Here is an 18,086-nt window from a genome sequence, read left to right as displayed (position 1 = left end):
CACCTACCAAATACGGGCTATCCCAGTATGAGCCAGCCCAGAGCCGTCTCACATCAGCCCAACACGGTTAATCCCAACACTGGCTAGTCTAAACCAAACCCAGCATGGGCTAGCCCACACCAAACCCAGCACGGGCTATCCCACACCAAGCCCAGCACGGGCTAGCCCACACCAAGCCCAGCACGGGCTATCCCACACCAAACCCAGCACAGGCTAGCCCACACCAAACCCAGCACGGGCTAGCCCACACCAAACCCAGCACGGGCTATCCCACACCAAACCCAGCACGGGCTATCCCACACCAAACCCAGCACGGGCTAGCCCACATCAAAACCCAGCACGGGCTAGCCCACACCAAACCCAGCACGGGCTATCCCACACCAAACCCAGCACGGGCTAGCCCACACCAAACCCAGCACGGGCTAGCCCACACCAAACCCAGCACGGGCTATCCCACACCAAACCCAGCACGGGCTATCCCACACCAAACCCAGCACGGGCTATCCCACACCAAACCCAGCACGGGCTATCCCACACCAAACCCAGCACGGGCTCAAATGTTTTAAGCCGCATTGGACCCACATCGTGCCAATGTGGGCATGTTAGCTGGGAAAAAATGGGCTTATTACAGGCAAAGTATGGGCTGCCCTCACCAGATGTGGCCTACCTACACTAGGCAAATCCATTGGGAACAAAGGCGCAACGGCCCATTGTGGGCAGCCTAGCCTACGTGGAGCCAATATTTTAGCCCGCATTGGACCCACATCGTACCAATATGGACATGTTTGCTGGGTTGCCATACCATGCGGTGATGCAGCCAATCAAGATGCTTTCAATGGTGCATCTGTAGAACTTTTTGAGGATCAATGCCTATTTTGGTGGTATTAGAATAACGCCTATAACAATGTCTATGCATCCTTACTGATATCACTAGAAAAATATGATAATGAAGAAATGTGTTTGTGATAAATCAGAAGTTACATAGCACACTGGTCAAAGCAAACAGGGGCCAGTTGCTAACTACAATCTATTCAGCCAGTAGGGTTTTATTTACAATAGAAATAGGGGAGGGAACAAGGAAGGGATTTAAGCCTGGATGATATTCCGTTTCCGCTTTAGGGAGTGAAAATTGATTTGAGCAGAACTTGACTTGAAAATCTATTTATTTCAGAGACCCACTCAACTTTTACAATATTGGTTGTACTTTTGGATAAATTGTATCATGGCTACTTCGCCGCAAAAGTCGCCATCCTCTCCGTCGCCGACGACTCCGAAATCACCCTCTTCCAGAAAGAAAGATGACTCGTTCCTGGGAAAACTTGGAGGAACTTTAGTAAGAAGAAAGAAGGCAAAAGAAGGTACATTTCTGATCAAAACAATACTGTCACGACCATGTCTAAACTTTACTTGCGTGAAGTGGCATGTGTATAAAAAACAAATAAAAACCATCAGCAAAGCACAAGCAGAAAATAAGTATTTTATGGAACGACCGTGTAGTTCATTGTAATTAGCTAGTCGCTACAACATTGTTTCAATCCGTTGTGTAATGAAGTCACGCCTCGACCATTGTCTGATTCTGTCTATTCGTTATTGGTAAAGGAATATCGCGTGCCTGCTTTCCGAGCTGCAGATTCATTGAAGAGATCAGAATGGAGTAGGCTACTACATAAATATCGGTAAACTAGCGTACACTCACTTTATTGTAATTCAACGTTCTTGTATTGACCCGAGTTGGCCTGCAGGGCAGCTTGGGAGCGCATGCAGTGCCTAGTAGAGTTACTCACTGTAGCTACAGGCTATGGTTGCCATGTAGGGTGTGCTACTACTTCAGATGCAATTACTCTGGAATGAGGCAAGAGCAAACACAACTCCAGGAGCAGCTGCACTGCTAGTGTATGTCCTTTATTTCACTGCTACGGGATTAACAGACCTATAAAATGAACGAGTTGCCCATTGTTTTTCCTCAGGTTCCTTTTTTGATTTGGTTTTTTTATTTCACCACTATTTAACCAGGTAGGCTAGTTGAGAACAAGTTCTCATTTGCAACTGCGACCTGGCCAAGATAATGCAAAGCAGTTCGACACATACAACAACAACACAGAGTTACACATGGAATAAACAAACATACAATCGATAATACAGTAGAAAAATCTATATACAGCATGTGCAAATGAGGTAGGATCATCATCAAATGAATTAGTTACACATTAAGTGGAAATGTTCCCACTTCGTTTGTCCTGTTCAGAGTGCCCCCGGTGTCCAGGGGGCCCCCAAAATGTGGTTGTCCGGCCCTGCACTTGTGTTATGATTGGTTTGTATCAATCAGGGTTCACAGGGCTGAGTGGTTGACACACCACAGCTGAGCCCTATCCCGTCTCTCCTTCATACACATCTACAGTGGAGCACACTGGCCAGGATGTCCGCAGTGTGTTCCTAGTGATTTGATGGAAAGCATCTCTGGTCCCGCGTTGCGGCAGTATATTTAATTTAAAGCTCTCTGACATTTTACGATGGGGAGGAAGAAAGGGGGCACGGCCTTGAACAAGCCTGTTGATTGGACCACGGCGGGAGAGGGAGGAAAGGGCGAGACAGAGAGTGTTAGAGACAGGACAGTGGATGTTAAGCAGGCTGGAGGAGAGGATGAGTCAGTGAAGGGAAGATGCTGGAAACTGGAGAGATGGGCTGTGGAGCACTCTGCCCACCAGGTAAGAACGCCTGTTAGTATTCACCCACCCACTGCTGGAGCATGAGGAGAGGAAGGAGAAACACTGTGGCTGCATTTCAACAATCTAAAGTGGCGTCCTTTGCTGCTTTCCCTTCCTTCATTTACACATAGATGGTGTTGCAGGATGGGTGTAAGCAATGTGTGGTGAATACCTACCCGTTACTTGCTTTCACCAATCCAGGTCCTTCACATCAGTTCATATGAAGGAAAGTAGACAAGGAATGGAGACCCAGTGTCTGTAGCAGGTCTGGGATAGGATTAGCACCCCAACTCATAGCATCACATGCTCTGTGTGTGAATCTCTGCTGGTCAAGGGGACATTGTTTATGGAGATTATTTAAATGTGTGATTGGGAGGGCAGTGACAGTTCCTCTATTTTTTTGTAGACACGCTGATGCATGCAATTTTCAGTCATACAATTATTTCTGAGAGAAGGCATACAGTGCCCTCAAAGTATTCATACCCCTTTACTTATGCCACATATCAAATTTTATTTGTCCTATATGCCGAATAATTTTAACCAACAATGCAGTTCAAGAAATAGAGTTCAGAAAATATTTTCATAACAATAAAAAGTAACACTTAAAAATGACAACGAGGCTATATACACGGGGTACCGGTTCCGAGCCAATGTGTGGGGGGCCGGGGGTACAGGTTAGTCGAGGTAATTTGTACATGTAGGTAGGGATAAAGTGACTGCTCGGTTACAGCCTGAGTTCAAAATGGATTAAAAAGGTTGTCACCCATCTACACACAATACCCCATAATGACAAAGTGAAAACATGTTTTGAGAAATGTTTGCTAATTCATTGAAAATGTAATGCATATATATCTCATTTACATAAGTATCCACACCCCTGAGGTAATACTTTGTAGAAGCATTTGTGAGTCTTTCTGGGTAAGTCTCGAAGAGCTTTCAACACCTGGATTGTGCAACATTTGCACAATTCCATTACTCTTTTCAAAATTCTACAAGCTCTGTCAGATTGGTTGTTGATTATTCATTGACAGACATTTTCAGGTCTTGCTGTAGATTTAAGTCAACTGTAACTCAGCCACTCAGGAACATTTATTGTTTTCCTTGTAAGCAACTCCCGTGTAGATTTGGCTTTGTGTTTTAGGTTATTGTCCTGTTGAAAGGTGAATTCATCTCCCAGTGTCTGGTGAAAAAGACTGAACTAGAATTTTGTCTCTGCTTAGCGCTGTTTATTTTTTTATCCTGAAAAACTCCCCAGTCCTTAGCGATTTAAAATCATACCCATAACACTATGCAGTGATGGAAAAAGTACTCAATTGTCATACTTGAGTAAAAGTAAAGATACCCTTCATTTAAAAAGACTCAAGTGAAAGTCACCCAGTAAAATACTACTTGATTAAGTCTAAAAGTATTTGGGTTTTAAATATACTTAAGTATCATAAGTAAATGGAATTGCTAGAATGTACTAAAGTATCAAGAGGAAAAGTATAAACCAATTCAAATTCCCTATATTAAGCAAACCAGACAGCACAGTTTTATTTACATTTTTTTGGTGGTTAGTTGGGGTCACACTCCAACACTCCGACATAATTTACAAACAAAGCATTTCTGTTTAGTGAGTCCGCCAGATCAAAGGCAGTATGGATGACCAGGGATGTTCTCTTGATAAGTGTGTGAAATGGACCATTTTTCTGTCAAAATGTAACGAGTACTTTTGGGTGCCAGGACAAATGTATGGAGTAAAAAGTACATTATTTTCTTAAGGAATGTAGTGAAGTAAAAGTAAAAATATGAATAGTAAAGTACAGATACCCCCCAAAAGTACTTAGGTAAAAAATACTTTGAAGTGCTACTTAAGTACTTCACACCACTGCCACTATGTTTGAAAATATGGAGAGTGGTACTCACTAATGTTATGTTTGGGGCAAATCCAATAACACTTTGTATTAAGGACAAAAAGCGAATTACTTTGCTACATTTTTTGCAGTACTACTTTAGTGCCTTGTTGCAGACAGGATAACTGTTTTGGAATATTTGTATTCTGTACAGGCTTCCTTTTCACTCTGTCAATTAGGTTAGTATTGCAGAGGAACAACATTGTTGATCCATCCTCAGTTTTCTCCCTTCACAGCCATTAAACTTTCACGGTTTTAAAGTCACCATTGGCCTCATTGGGAAATCCCTGAGTGGTTTCCTTCCTCTCCAGCAACTGAATTGGAAAGGACGTCTGTATCATTGTAGTGACTGAGTGAATTTATATCCTATCCAATGTGTAGTTAATAATTTCACCATGCTCAAATGGATATTCAATGTCTGCCCCCCCATCTACCAATAGGTGCCCTTCTTTGCGAGGCATTGGAAAACCTCCCTGGTCTTTGTGGTTGGATCTGTTTTTGAAATTCACGCCTCGACTGATGGACCTTACAGATAATTGTATGTCCATTAATCAATTTTAAATTCAGGCTGTAACACGACAAAATCTGGAAAAAGTGAATACTTTCTGAAGGCACTGTGTGTCGTTCTGTCAAGGCACAGGATATTCTCCTTAGTCTTGATATGACGCTACACAAGCGGTCTGAATTAGGGCTGCTGATGGTGTTGATTATGAGGATGTCATCCTCGCTGGGAAGGAAGGCTGAGAAAACCAGCACAGGATGTTCACACCACTACAGGTGTCACTGAAACTGACACGAAGCAGTATAGTGAAACGCATGCTTGGGCAAGGCAGGGGTTGATGGGAAACCAGGAAGTTCTGTGTGATAAATGGGCTACTAACAGGTGGGGAAAGTACATTGTCTTGATTAACTGAGAACAGTGTCAGATCAGATAAAGCTGACTTTAGGAACGGTGACACAGAAAGCTGAGGTGGTGCAGTGATCTAAGGAGAAAACGTGATATTGGTTTAAGAATCAATTGTAGCTGCTGCTATTGATTTAAGAATACATAAGAATCATCCCCTTTAGAACACGTCTCCTCTGTTGTGAGATATAGCCTAGGGAGGTGGAGTGTACGGATGAGGGCCAATAAGTAGTAGACTGAGGAAATGCCTGTCTGGAGGACAGAAGGGCATTACCTGGACTTGAGATAAAATTGCCGTGTTTTTCCAATGAGAAGCAGCTTCTAAGAAAATATTCCTTGACGGGTGAAACCACTTCCAGAAATAACCGCTACGCCTCAATAATATACCATATTAGACATGATAAAGAAGGCAACGCCCGGTCCTGTGTTAGCGCTAGGCTATGTTGACCAAATAGCTGTGATAGTAGTTAGCTAGTGTGTTAGTGGTGTGGGAACACTATTACAGTGCTATCATGTTTTACAGTGCTATCATGAATTATCACAGTTAGGAGGCACAAACAGTAAGCCACGTACAACCTACGTGAAATTATAGCTGTTGCACTGAAAGATGGCGGTTTGAGAGGATGCCTTGTGAGTGACGTGACGTGCTCTCCGTACAGTGTCTGAGCTCCAGGAAGAGGGGATGAACGCCATCAACCTGCCCTTGAGCCCCACCCAATACGAACTGGACCCAGAAGACACCATGCTAGGTAAGTGCAGTGCAGTACAGTGCAGTCCCTATCTGAGATCCCTGGCCATAGAAGATGAGACGCCTTGACACTGGCTATACCTAATCTTGCTTTCTGTTCCTACAGAGGAGAATGAGGTCCGCACCATGGTCGACCCCAACTCCAAGAACGACCAGAAACTACAGGAACTCCAGAAGGTGTTGATCGACTGGATCAATGATGTGTTGGTGGGGGAGAGGATCATCGTGAAGGACCTGGCTGAGGATCTATACGACGGGCAGGTTCTGCAGAAACTCTTTGGTGAGGAACAAGTCCATTTAATGGTTCTCCATCAAACGTAAAGGATCACTACTACCGCTCTCATTCTCCCTCTGACCATTTTCTCTCAGGCCTTTCTCTCATTGTGCAAATGCCTGTATTTATGCTAAAGAAGACCCCCGAACAAATGTAATACATGCTGTTTTCTTTGTATATGTGTTTCAGAGAAGCTGGAGGGGGAGAAGCTAAACGTAGCTGAGGTGACCCAGTCGGAGATCGCCCAGAAACAGAAACTACAGACGGTGCTGGAGAGGATCAACGACTCCATCAAGGTCTCTGCCAGGAGCATCAAATGGAACGTGGACTGTAAGTAGAGGCTGAGAACTTGGTCGTATTAATTAGGGCACACCGTAGCAAGACATTAGGCAAACGGAAAATGATAACAAGAGTTCTTATTGGACAGTCCCTCCATGTTTCAGTCCATTTTCCTCTCTTTGGTGAGAGAGACTCAGCATACAGTCGTTGTTGAGTGAGCCAAAGTGGTCAGACAGGTGGAATACATGGGGGCTTCAGCTTGTTACCAGTCCATACACTGGTCGTCAAGTTTTCTCTGCTTCTCATTGAGCCGTCTCTAATGGAGAAGGAATGTCTGTCCATACAGTACATTTAGGTAAAGCACTTTAGGTTTGCCGTGATGTCTCTATTTTATGAGGCTTTTAACAAGAATATGATAACACTGGTAATAGCGTTCTAGCTTGTGTTTTATCATTAGCGTACATGTATGAGAAAAAAAAAGAGAGTTGTAGGGATGAACTGATTTGAGGGAAGTAAGTCCAGAAATATACATATTCATTAAAGTTGGAATCCGTAGCGGTGAAACTGCCACGTCTGTTTGCAATATTCCAAACAACAAAGACGTGACTTAAAACAACACTGTTTTAATCATGACACGTGATAGAACAGCAGAGTATGTGCAATTTATTTTTTGTATTACGTTGCTTTTCAAAAACCATAACAAATGTGCCTGGGGTATTCAGTGGCGCTAATGTGGATCTCAGCTTACGGTAAGAGGTAAATGCATGACTACATCACGAAAGAGGAACACTTGTATGATGGCATTTTTGATCGAATTTACAGCAGAATTCTGTCAACCAAGCGCTAACCAAATCAATGCGTTGTTCCCTGCTTTCAACCTGTGCGATGTACCACACACTTCTGTTCTGATCCTCTTAGGCTGAGAGGGTCAGGCCGATATCAGAGGGCTTTTAGATACCTCTCCTTTAATTTAGCTTATTTTTATTAGGCGGGAATCAAAACATTGTTTCCTTCATTGATTGTTCTTCCAACCAATGAAAACTAAAGCAAATCCCCATTTCTGTCGGTCTCTTGCCCAGCGGTCCATGCTAAGAGTATAGTGGCCATTCTTCACCTGTTGGTGGCGCTATCTCAGCACTTCAGAGCACCAATCAGACTTCCTGATCACGTGTCCATCCAAGTAGTGGTGGTTCAGGTACTGTAAATCCTCTTATTTTGCTTGGTGCATAGTACACATGAATGAAACTTGATATAAGTCTCTGAGGTCATACACCTGTTTTGTTACATGTTATAATAACTTCGCTATACATGCTTATAAATGCTGTTTTACGATAAATTGCAGTACTACAATATTTTGTCAAATTATACCACGGGTGGGTCTAATCCTGAATGCTGATTGGTTAAAACCGCATTCTGGCTAAATCTGACTGTTAAAATGCCTATTTACTCTGTTCCTTTTCCTGTTTCTTTTTTTCTTTATTTTCTCTCAGAAAAGGGAGGGGATTCTGCAATCTCGCCAGATCCAGGAGGAGATCACGGGCAATACAGAGTAGGTCACGTTTTTCTCTGATGGGATGAACCAGTCATTGAGAGAACACACTCCTTCTCACTCAGTGTGAGAGCTCTGTTTTGTCAGAAATAGGGATGGGTTCACCACAGCAGTAAACCACATACCACTGTCTTCCCCAAAACACAATGCGATCTCCTATTTACAATATGAAGTACTTTGATATAGATTTGTATCTCTCAAATGCAATCCCCTCTGTAGCCTTTATGTAATAACCGCATCCTATTAATACGTTTTTCAAGCACAATTATTTCACCAGTGTGTATGAACACAGTCGACCATTGTATAAACAGGGCCGTGAGGGTTCCTTGCCAGTGTAGCGTTGCCCCAGCTGAGGTTGGAGCGGACCAGCAGTTCCAGAGCAGCTGGGGAGATTAGTGGGCGAGCAAAGCGCTCATATCATGGTTACGGTCACAGGACCGTTGCCCTGCCATCAGTGATTACACCATGAAGAGAAAGGGTGTCGTATGTGCGTGTGTTTGTGCGTCTCTAAGCCATTCCTCGTTGGCCCTCTTTTGTGTGATAGCTGTTGGGATGTTGCAGCAGCCCCTTGACTCAACATGTGTGACAATGCCTAGTGGCCCATTCTGTTAATGTTCAGTAAGGTTAATCGCTTGTGTACAACAACATTACTGTATTCACCACCAACATTCCTCTGTATCAGGTTGATATCAATGTATTAATAGTATTTTTATTTCTTTATTTTTTATTTAACTAGGCAAGTCAGTTAAGAACACATTCTTATTAACAATGACGGCCTACCAAAAGGCCTCCTACGGGGGCCTGGGATTAAAAATAAGTACATATAAATATAGGACAAGAGAGACAACACTATGTAAAGAGAGACCTAAGACAAGAACATAGTAAGGCAACATAACAACATGGTAGCAGCACAAAACATGGTACAAACTTTATTGGGCACAGACAACAGCGTAAAGGGCTAGAAGGTAGAGACAACAATACATCACACAAAGCAGCCACAACTGTCAGTAAGAGTGTCCATGATTGAGTCTTTGAATGAAGAGATTGAGATAAAACTGTCCAGTTTGAGTGTTTGTTGCAGCTCGTTCCAGTTGCTAGCTGCAGTGAACTGAGAAGAGGAGTGACCCAGGGATGTGTGTGCTTTGGGGACCTTTAACAGAATGTGACTGGCAGAATGGGTGTTGTATGTGGAGGATGAGGGCTGCAGTAGACTTCTCAGATAAGGGGGAGTGAGGCCTAAGAGGGTTTTATAAATAAGCATCAACCAGTGGGTCTTGCGACAGGTATACAGAGATGACCAGTTTACAGAGGAGTATAGAGTGCAGTGATGTGTCCTATAAGGAGCATTGGTGGCAAATCTGATGGCCAAATGGTAAAGAACATCTAGCTGCTTGAGAGCACCCTTACCTGCCGATCTTTAAATTATGTCTCTGTAATCTAGCATGGGTAGGATGGTCCTCTGAATCAGGGTTAGTTTGCAGCTGGGGTGAAGAGGAGTGATTACGATAGAGGAAACCAAGTCTAGATTTAACTTTAGCCTGCAGCTTTGATATGTGCTGAGAGAAGAACAGTGTACTGCCTAGCCATACTCCCAAGTACTTGTATGAGGCGACTACCTCAAGCTCTAAACCCTCAGGGGTAGTAATAACACCTGTGGGGAGAGGGGCATTCTTCTTAACAAACCAGATGACCTTTGTTTTGGAGTTGTTCAGAACAAGATTAAAGGTAGTGAAAGCTTGTTGGACACTAAGAAAGCTTTGTTTTAGAGCATTTAACACAATATCCGGGGATGGGCCAGCTGAGTAGAGGACTACCATCTGCATATAAATGGATGAGAGCACTTCCTACTGCCTGAGCTATGTTGATGTAAATTGAGAAGTGCGGGGGACCTAAGATCGAGCCTTGGGGTACTCTCTTGGTGACAGGCAGTGGCTGAGACAGCAGATTTTGACTTTATGCACTGCACTCTTTGAGAGGTAGTTAGCAAACCAGGCCAAAGACCCATCAGAGACACCAATACTCCTTAGCCGGCCCACAAGAAAGGAATGGTCTACCGTATTAAAAGCTTTGGCCAAGTCAATAAAAATAGCAGCACAACATTGCTTAGAATCAAGGGCAATGGTGACATCATTGAAGACCTTCTTAAGGTTGCAGTTACACATCCATAACCTGAGCGGAAACCAGATTACATACCCGGAAGAATACTATAGACATCAAGAAAGCCTGTCAGTTGATTATTGACAAGTTTTTCCAACACTTTTGATAAATGGGGCAAAATAGAAATGGGCCTATAACAGTTAGGATCAGCTTGATCTCCCCCTTTTAAATAAAGGACGAACCGTGGCTGCCTTCCAAGCAATGGGAACCTCCCCAGAAAGGAGCGACAGACTTGGCGATGACAGGGGCAGCAACGTTAATGAAGAAAGGGGCTAAACCATCTGACCCAGATGTTTTTTGGGGGTCAAGTTTATGGTGCTCCTTTAGCACCTCGGACTCAGTGACTGCCTGCAGGGAGAAACTTTGTAGCGGGCAGGGGAAAAAGAAGGAGAAGAATCGGGGATAGTCGCATTAGAAGGGGTGGGAGATAAGGAAATGTTGAACGGGCAAGGAGGCATGGCTGAGTCCAATAGGAATCCTGACTTATAATTAAGTGGTGATTAAAGAGCTCAGCCTTGTGCTGAGCAACCACATCATCAACATTAAGGGACATGGGTAACTGTGAGGAGGAGGGTTTATTCCCCAGGTCTTTAACCGTTTTCCACAACTTCTTGGGGTTAGACCCACAGAGAGAGAACTGCTCCTTAAAGTAACTAACTTTGGCCTTCCGGATAGCCTAAGTGCACTTATTTCTAATTTGCCTGAACGAGAAACAGTCAGCCGGAGTATGCGTGTGCCGAGCCTTTCGCCAATTCTTGAGGTGAACTCTGCAAGATCCCAGTCGAACCAGGGGCTAGACCAGTTTTTAATACTAATTTTCTTTATGGGAGCGTGTTTGTTAACAATACCACTGAAAATATCAAGAAAAGAAGGTCCAAGTGTCTTCGACAGAGGGGATGAAGCTGATTCTATACCATTTTAGAGGCCAGTTCATGAAGGAAGCCTTGCTCATTTAAAGTTTTTTAGCAAGCGTCTATGACAATCAAGACAGGTTGTTTCATTGAGCAGCAGCCACAGGCTGTAAAACAGTGATCACTAAGGTCATTACAGAAAATTCCAGACTGATGCCTATCAGGAATATTTGTGAGGATTACATTGAGGAGAGTTGCCTTTTCTCGATGTTTGGGGTCATACCTTGTAGAATTGGTAGTAATTTGAAAGATTTAGTAGTTGTGGAATAATCCCATGTGGCTCACTTGGTAGAGCAAGGCGCTTGCAACGCCAGGGTTGTGGGTTCGAATCCCATTGGGGACCAGTATGAAAATGTACTCGCTCACTACTGTAATTCGCACTGGATATGAGTGTCCATCTGCTAAATTACTAAAATGTAAAGTACATTGTGAACATTTTAATGAAGTTCTTCGTGAGCTGTCCTTGTTGACCAAATGGCGCTTTTATATCTTTTTTGTTTTTCTCTTTTCCCTCAGGGCTTTATCTGGCAGACATGGTATGTCTTCTACTTGGTCTATTCTCTCCTAATGCATCTTTTAATCAGTCGCAGTAAATTTGACACTTATTTTTTATTTTAAATTGCTGTTTTCAGTATATGACAACCTTGATGCTTTTTACCTCGTTTCTGTTAGTAACGGTATGACTGTTCTCTCCGTCCATTAAGAGCGAGATGCTTTCGACACCCTGTTTGATCACGCTCCAGACAAGCTCAATGTGGTAAAAAAGGTAGTGTGTGTTAATACTAGTAGTAGTAGAGTTTTCTGTTGTACTGTTGCCGTGCCTCACAGAAATGACTGCTGTTTCCACAGACTCTCATCACCTTTGTGAACAAACACTTGAACAAGCTCAATCTGGAGGTGGCTGAACTGGACACACAGGTACAGTATGAACTAGAATTACAGTTGAAATCAGAAGTTTACATACACCTTAGCCAAATACATTTAAACTCAGTTTTTCACAATTCCTGACATTTAATCCTAGTAAACATTCCCTGTCTTAGGTCAGTTCGGATCACCACTTTATTTTAAGAATGTGAAATGTCAGAATAATAGTAGCGAGAAGGATTTATTTCAGCTTTTATTTATTTCATCACATTCCCAGTGGGTCAGAAGTTTACATACACTCAATTAGTATTTGGTAGCATTGCCTTTAAATTGTTTAACTTGGGTCAAACGTTTCGGGTAGCCTTCCACAAGCTTCCCACAATAAGTTAGGTGAATTTTGGCGCATTCTTCCTGACAGAGCTGGTGTAACTGAGTCAGGTTTGTGGGCCTCCTTGCTCGCACACGCTTTTTCAGTTCTGCCCACAAATATTCTATAGGATTGAGGTCAGGGCTTTGTGATTGCCACTCCAATACCTTAACTTTGTTGTCCTTAAGCCATTTTGCCACAACTTTGGAAGTATGCTTGGGGTCATTGTCCATTTGGAAGACACATTTGCGACCAAGCTTTAACTTCCTGTCTGTCTTGAGATGTTGCTTCAATATATCCACATAATTGTCCATCCTCATGATGCCATCTATTTTGTGAAATGCACCAGTCCCTCCTGCAGCAAAGCACCCCCACAACATGATGCTGCCACACCCGCGCTTCACGGTTGAGATGGTGTTCTTCGGCTTGCAAGCCTTCCCCTTTTTCCTCCAAACATAGCAATGGTCATTATGGCCAAACAGTTCTATTTTTGTTTCATCAGACCAGAGGACATTTCTCCAAAAAGTACGACCTTTGTCCCCATGTGCAATTGCAAACCATAGTCTTGCTTTTTTTATGGCGGTTTTGGAGCAGTGGCTTCTTCCTTGCTGAGCGGCCTTTCAGGTTGTGTCGATATAGGACTTGTTTTACTGTGGATATAGATACTTTTGTACCTATAATTGTTAGAAAAATTACTTGTCATGCACTAAGTAGATGTGCTAACCGACTTGCCAAAACCATAGTTTGTTAACAAGAAATTTGTGGAGTAGTTGAAAAACGAGTTTTAATGACTCCAACCTAAGTGTATGTAAACTTCCGACTTCAACTGTATCTAATTAGAATCATACCTCTTGTATATTGATATGAATAAGCATGTTTTTTTTATTCTTTAGTTTGCTGACGGTGTGTACCTTGTTCTGCTGATGGGATTGCTGGAGGGCTACTTTGTTCCACTCTATAATTTCTTCCTGACTCCTGAGAACTTTGAACAACAGGTATGTTGACATTTACTCTCCATTTTTCCAAATTCTATCTTTGCTCGGTGTGGTACACTTTAATGGCAGTGAATACACTAGTCTTTTCACACTACATTTCCAGCAAATTATTGTATTTTCAGGCCCTAATTGTTTAATTCAAACATTTGCATAATGTTTTACTTCAAGATGGCTAATCCCTCAGTGATTAATTATATTTGCTGATATTAGTATTTATCATGAAGATTATTCCATATTGTCAGACAGACAATGTGCAACCCAAAGCCTCTTGACGGCTATTCTTAGCAGGCTTTCTAAAGGGACGCCCTGTCAGGCCTGAGACTGGGTCCTCTCCAGCCGGCTGTGCTGTGCCAGGCAGTGGGCACCCGGCAGGCAGCATCTGTAATCTGCTCCTGCACAGAAAATCAATAAGTGGCCAGGAGATTAGCGCTAATGCAGGGAGAGGGGGGAGAAGGGACAAGGGGTCTTTTCAGGGACAGCTGCTATATAGGAGTCCCTGGTACTCGCCTGAAGGAATCCTCCAATGGTCAGTCTTGGTGTTGCTTGATTTTTAACTTCTTCCTTTTATTTCGCTCTCTCACTCTTTCTTCTGTCTCAAGCGCTCTCTTTCTCTTAAGCTTTGGCTACTAATTATCCACTCCATATTTCCTTAATTGCCTTCACCTCCTAGCTGGTCTGTTCTAAGGCTTCCCACATTCTGTACTGACACTCAGTACCACACTTTTACATGAACCAAACAACAACCAAATTCTGATAGAACCCCCCCCTCCCCCTCCTTTTTGCCTGGTGCTGAGTGACTGTTTGTCCAGCTGTAAAGAGCTTATGGGTTTATTGAGCTGATGTTTACACACCTAGGAACCTGTGGTAGGGGAGCTGTAATGACTTGTGTGAATTGTATAGGTGTGTTATGGTTTAGGAGCTGTTTCCTCATACTCTAGGCCTACCTGTGTGTGGCTTGCTCTTCTGTTGTGTAATGTTGTTGTCATTGTGTTTCTCATGCAGGTGCACAACGTGTCCTTCTCTTTTGAGCTGATGCAAGACGGAGGTTTGGAGAGACCCAAACCTAGACCTGAAGGTAGGTGTTCTCCTTTAGGATGCTGTTTATATAGTTCCCATTGACAATTATTTTTTGTATTACTTTTACATGCTTTTGTCCGTTTTCTTATTTTTAAGAAGATTAATTCTGGAAATTTGGTGCAAAACCATGATGGCGCAATACATTTGCCTCCTAATTTAAAGTCCAGTATTTTTTTTTGTGAGAATGCTGTCAGGCAAGAAGCCCTATGTGAGAATATTGCTGTATCTTCCATTCAAACTGTTCCGAGAGAATTGGCTATATGCTCCTCTACGGTACAAATCCATTCAGTAAATCTTAAATGCCACACTTTGCTAAAGTAAAAGCACTACACACCAACCCCCTTAATGGATATGTTTACTTGTTGAGGTTTGTGCGTTTACGTGACGTATTTGTTAGTTTGTCCTTAGTATTATGTAGTAGTGTGTCTGTGAATGCGTGTTGAGACACATTCATGGTCGGTGTACCTTTTTCATTGGCAGTGTTGTACCTGAATAATTTCTCATGGTCAAAACATTTCCTTTATACCGCATATCCTGATAGAATTCAATTTAAAGAAATATTTTACTGGTATTGACTCTATCAAAACATTTTTTTATGAGAGAGATTGCTGTCTGTGTTTATTTAAATGTTATTAATTCCCTTATTTCCCAGATATCGTGAACTGTGACCTCAAGTCAACCCTGAGGGTGCTGTACAACCTCTTCACCAGGTACAGAAACGTGGAGTGAATATGCTGTGTTGGGGGTGACTCATTTTATGGGGTATCACATTCAAGTTTCAAGCGTTTTTCCCCAATTACATGCTTCAAAGGAAGTTGTCCCTTGCAAAGAACACTACGAACCAATTCAGGACATTCAGCATTGGTATTATCAATATTTTTTTTTATAGATTCCATTATTCCAAATATTTGATGTGCTATAATAATAACTTCTACTATTGTATGTGCTGTTTGCCATTTTAAAATACACTACGTACTGTATGTATTGTTGTTTCTTAAATGAATGCATATTAGTCTAAGTAAAAACAGTCATTGTTTTTTTTAATTATATTTTTAATAGATGAAAATTCAAAAAAAAAAAAATCTTAATGTCATATTTCAAAAGGTTGATATTGTGGTGAAATTTCTTCATGTTTCCATCGCTAAAGTTTCATTTATTTACTAAACAAATGTTTGTTAACCTACATTTATTGTGCTTTTGTGTGCACCTGACCTTCTCATTCACTTAGCTGTTTTCTACTTTCACTAGTGGATAAGTGCCTTTTTAAAATAAAAAGACTGTACTGCATGCCATTTATTAGGAAGACACCACTTAAAGTGCTGACTGTGATTGAATATGCTCTTTTTCTTTATTCTCAAAACTGCTTTGCATGTCTCATATATGTTAAATGTTTTAATAACCCCAAACTGAAATTCCTAAAATGTTGTAATGTTAAAACAATCTTGTAAAGGAACGGAAGGTCTCCCTCACGGTAACACTTTGTTTGGATAGTCCATCTGTAGATGTTCTACAGCTGTGGTCACCAACCTTTTTGGAGTCCATCAGTTTCTGAGTCAAAATGCAAGCCGAGCTCTACTGTGGAACATGTGTAAAGGAAAATAATAATAATAACTTGAACGTAAACCTATGCAACATCACCCTATTAAAAACAGCACTGTATTAATGAGGTTTGTACAGAACTTTATCACTGCATATTGGCTTTGCTTGAATTGCCCTGCCAATGCATTATTCTTCAGACCATTAAAAAAATATATATATATTTGATGTAGGCTATAGGATCACACCAATAATAGATCAGTTGTTGTATTACTTGTGAAGCACGGCTGAGTGAGCGTACATTTTAAATAATTCACTTTTTTTCTGTTTACTGGTCTCACGGTGCCTGCATCTGATGGTCAGTCTCAGCGGAGGGAGAGCGCAGCAGACTGAGGGTCCGTCACTCAACATCCCTCTGCTCTCTCTTTCCTCCGCTGACACTGACCAAGAAGGGCCACCGTCTTCCAGCTGATGACGAAACTCGAGTCGCACTGCATTATTTCTGTGTCATGCACAAATTCATGTTGTTACTCCTATGAACAGAGAAAGTGAGATATTCCTCGATATTAAATAAGACCGAAGCCGCTAATAATAACGCAAGCCAATCGATACACTTTCCTACTCATTCTTTGCTGTATTTGTTGAGTCTTTCTCTGGTCATGGTTTTTAAACGTTTAAAAATCTTACAGCCTCAACTTTGCTGTAGCGTTCTTTTACGCCTGCTACTTTTACTGCAGATATGTTGATCTGAGCCATTCGATTGGCCAGTGGTAGACCTACACTTCACTTGATTTGCTCCCACCGGGAAGGCATAGTTTGTACCTTCAGACTTATGAAATGGGAACACATCGCCTACCCGGCATACAGGGCAGTTGAATCGAGTGCGTCTACCACTGACAGCGCAAGATGAATTAATAAAATAGGAACGCAAGGCTTACCGCTGTTTTTTTGTTTACAGAAACGTTTGGCGTTTAGACTAGGAATGCCTTGGAGATCACTGCTCTATAGACTATCAGTAACATTTCCACTACAGTGCAATCGTAAAGTATTCAGACCCTTTGACTTTTTCCACATTGTGTTACATTACAGCCTTATTCTAAAATGGATTAAATAGTCCCCCCCTCATCAATCTATACACAATACCCTATAATGACAAAGCGAAAACAGGTTATTCAGAACCGCTTTGTCATTATGGAGTATTGTGTGTAGATTGAGGGAACAAATGATCTATTTTAGAAAAGTGCTAACGTAACAAAACGCGAAAAAAGGGAAGGGGTCTGAATCCTTCCTGAATGCACTGTACCTACTAATCATATCCTTTAACCCTGACTCTTATTCTTTACCCTAACCGTAACCTTATCAACATGTACTATCTGTAGAGCATCTACAGATGGATAATCCGGACTATCCAAATCAAGTGTGACCTCGCTCACTAATGCAGAGGTCTTAAAGATTTGTCAAATGTGTGAGAATTGGGGGTTTTGCAAACACTTTTTCAAATGATATACACTACAAGCTTTTGTATTTTGAGTTAATTCATCTGTAGTTTCTATTGCTCATCTGTTAATTCTGAAATAAAACATTGTCTGTGGATATTATGGTGATTGAATGTTATTCCATTACTGCAATGTTACCAGCGCCCTCACTTCCCTCTTCAGAATAGGATATATTTTGGGAAGCTGAGGTTTGATCAGAGCAGTATTTCTAGCGGGTCTCAGCCTTTCCTGTCATATATTCTACAATAGAGCTGAGTGACCTCTACAATACTATTAAAGATTGTCAGCTCTGCGATACTATTAAAGATTGGGAGCAGGTGGTCACTGTTGGG

The 18,086-nt window shown here is 42.0% G+C and overlaps 1 protein-coding gene across 3 annotated transcripts; it reads left to right on the top strand.

Annotated features, from left to right (window-relative positions):
• Positions 1-1,043: 1,043 nt before the first annotated feature.
• LOC139407706 (alpha-parvin-like) lies at positions 1,044-17,851 on the top strand. Of its 3 annotated transcripts, none has more exons than XR_011634120.1 (13): positions 1,044-1,358; positions 6,161-6,250; positions 6,356-6,529; positions 6,713-6,853; positions 7,882-7,997; positions 8,293-8,351; positions 11,936-11,955; positions 12,124-12,185; positions 12,269-12,337; positions 13,544-13,645; positions 14,648-14,720; positions 15,375-16,212; positions 17,649-17,851. XR_011634120.1 is itself a non-coding variant. In XM_071151559.1 (12 exons), the coding sequence occupies exons 1-12, from the start codon at positions 1,223-1,225 to the stop codon at positions 15,449-15,451; spliced, it is 1,119 nt and encodes a 372-aa protein (XP_071007660.1). In that variant the 5' UTR covers positions 1,044-1,222; the 3' UTR covers positions 15,452-17,851. The 3 variants fall into 3 exon arrangements, 1 of the variants encoding a protein (XP_071007660.1); XR_011634118.1 differs by having other exon boundaries at positions 15,375-16,308; positions 16,834-17,851; XM_071151559.1 differs by having other exon boundaries at positions 15,375-17,851.
• The last annotated feature ends 235 nt before the right edge of the window (positions 17,852-18,086 follow it).

Source organism: Oncorhynchus clarkii, chromosome 1 (genome assembly GCF_045791955.1).
Source record: "Oncorhynchus clarkii lewisi isolate Uvic-CL-2024 chromosome 1, UVic_Ocla_1.0, whole genome shotgun sequence".
Taxonomy (NCBI): Eukaryota; Metazoa; Chordata; class Actinopteri; order Salmoniformes; family Salmonidae; genus Oncorhynchus; species Oncorhynchus clarkii.
The sequence above is the reverse complement of the archived record's forward strand: the minus strand, read 5'-3'. Positions and strand labels throughout refer to the sequence as shown.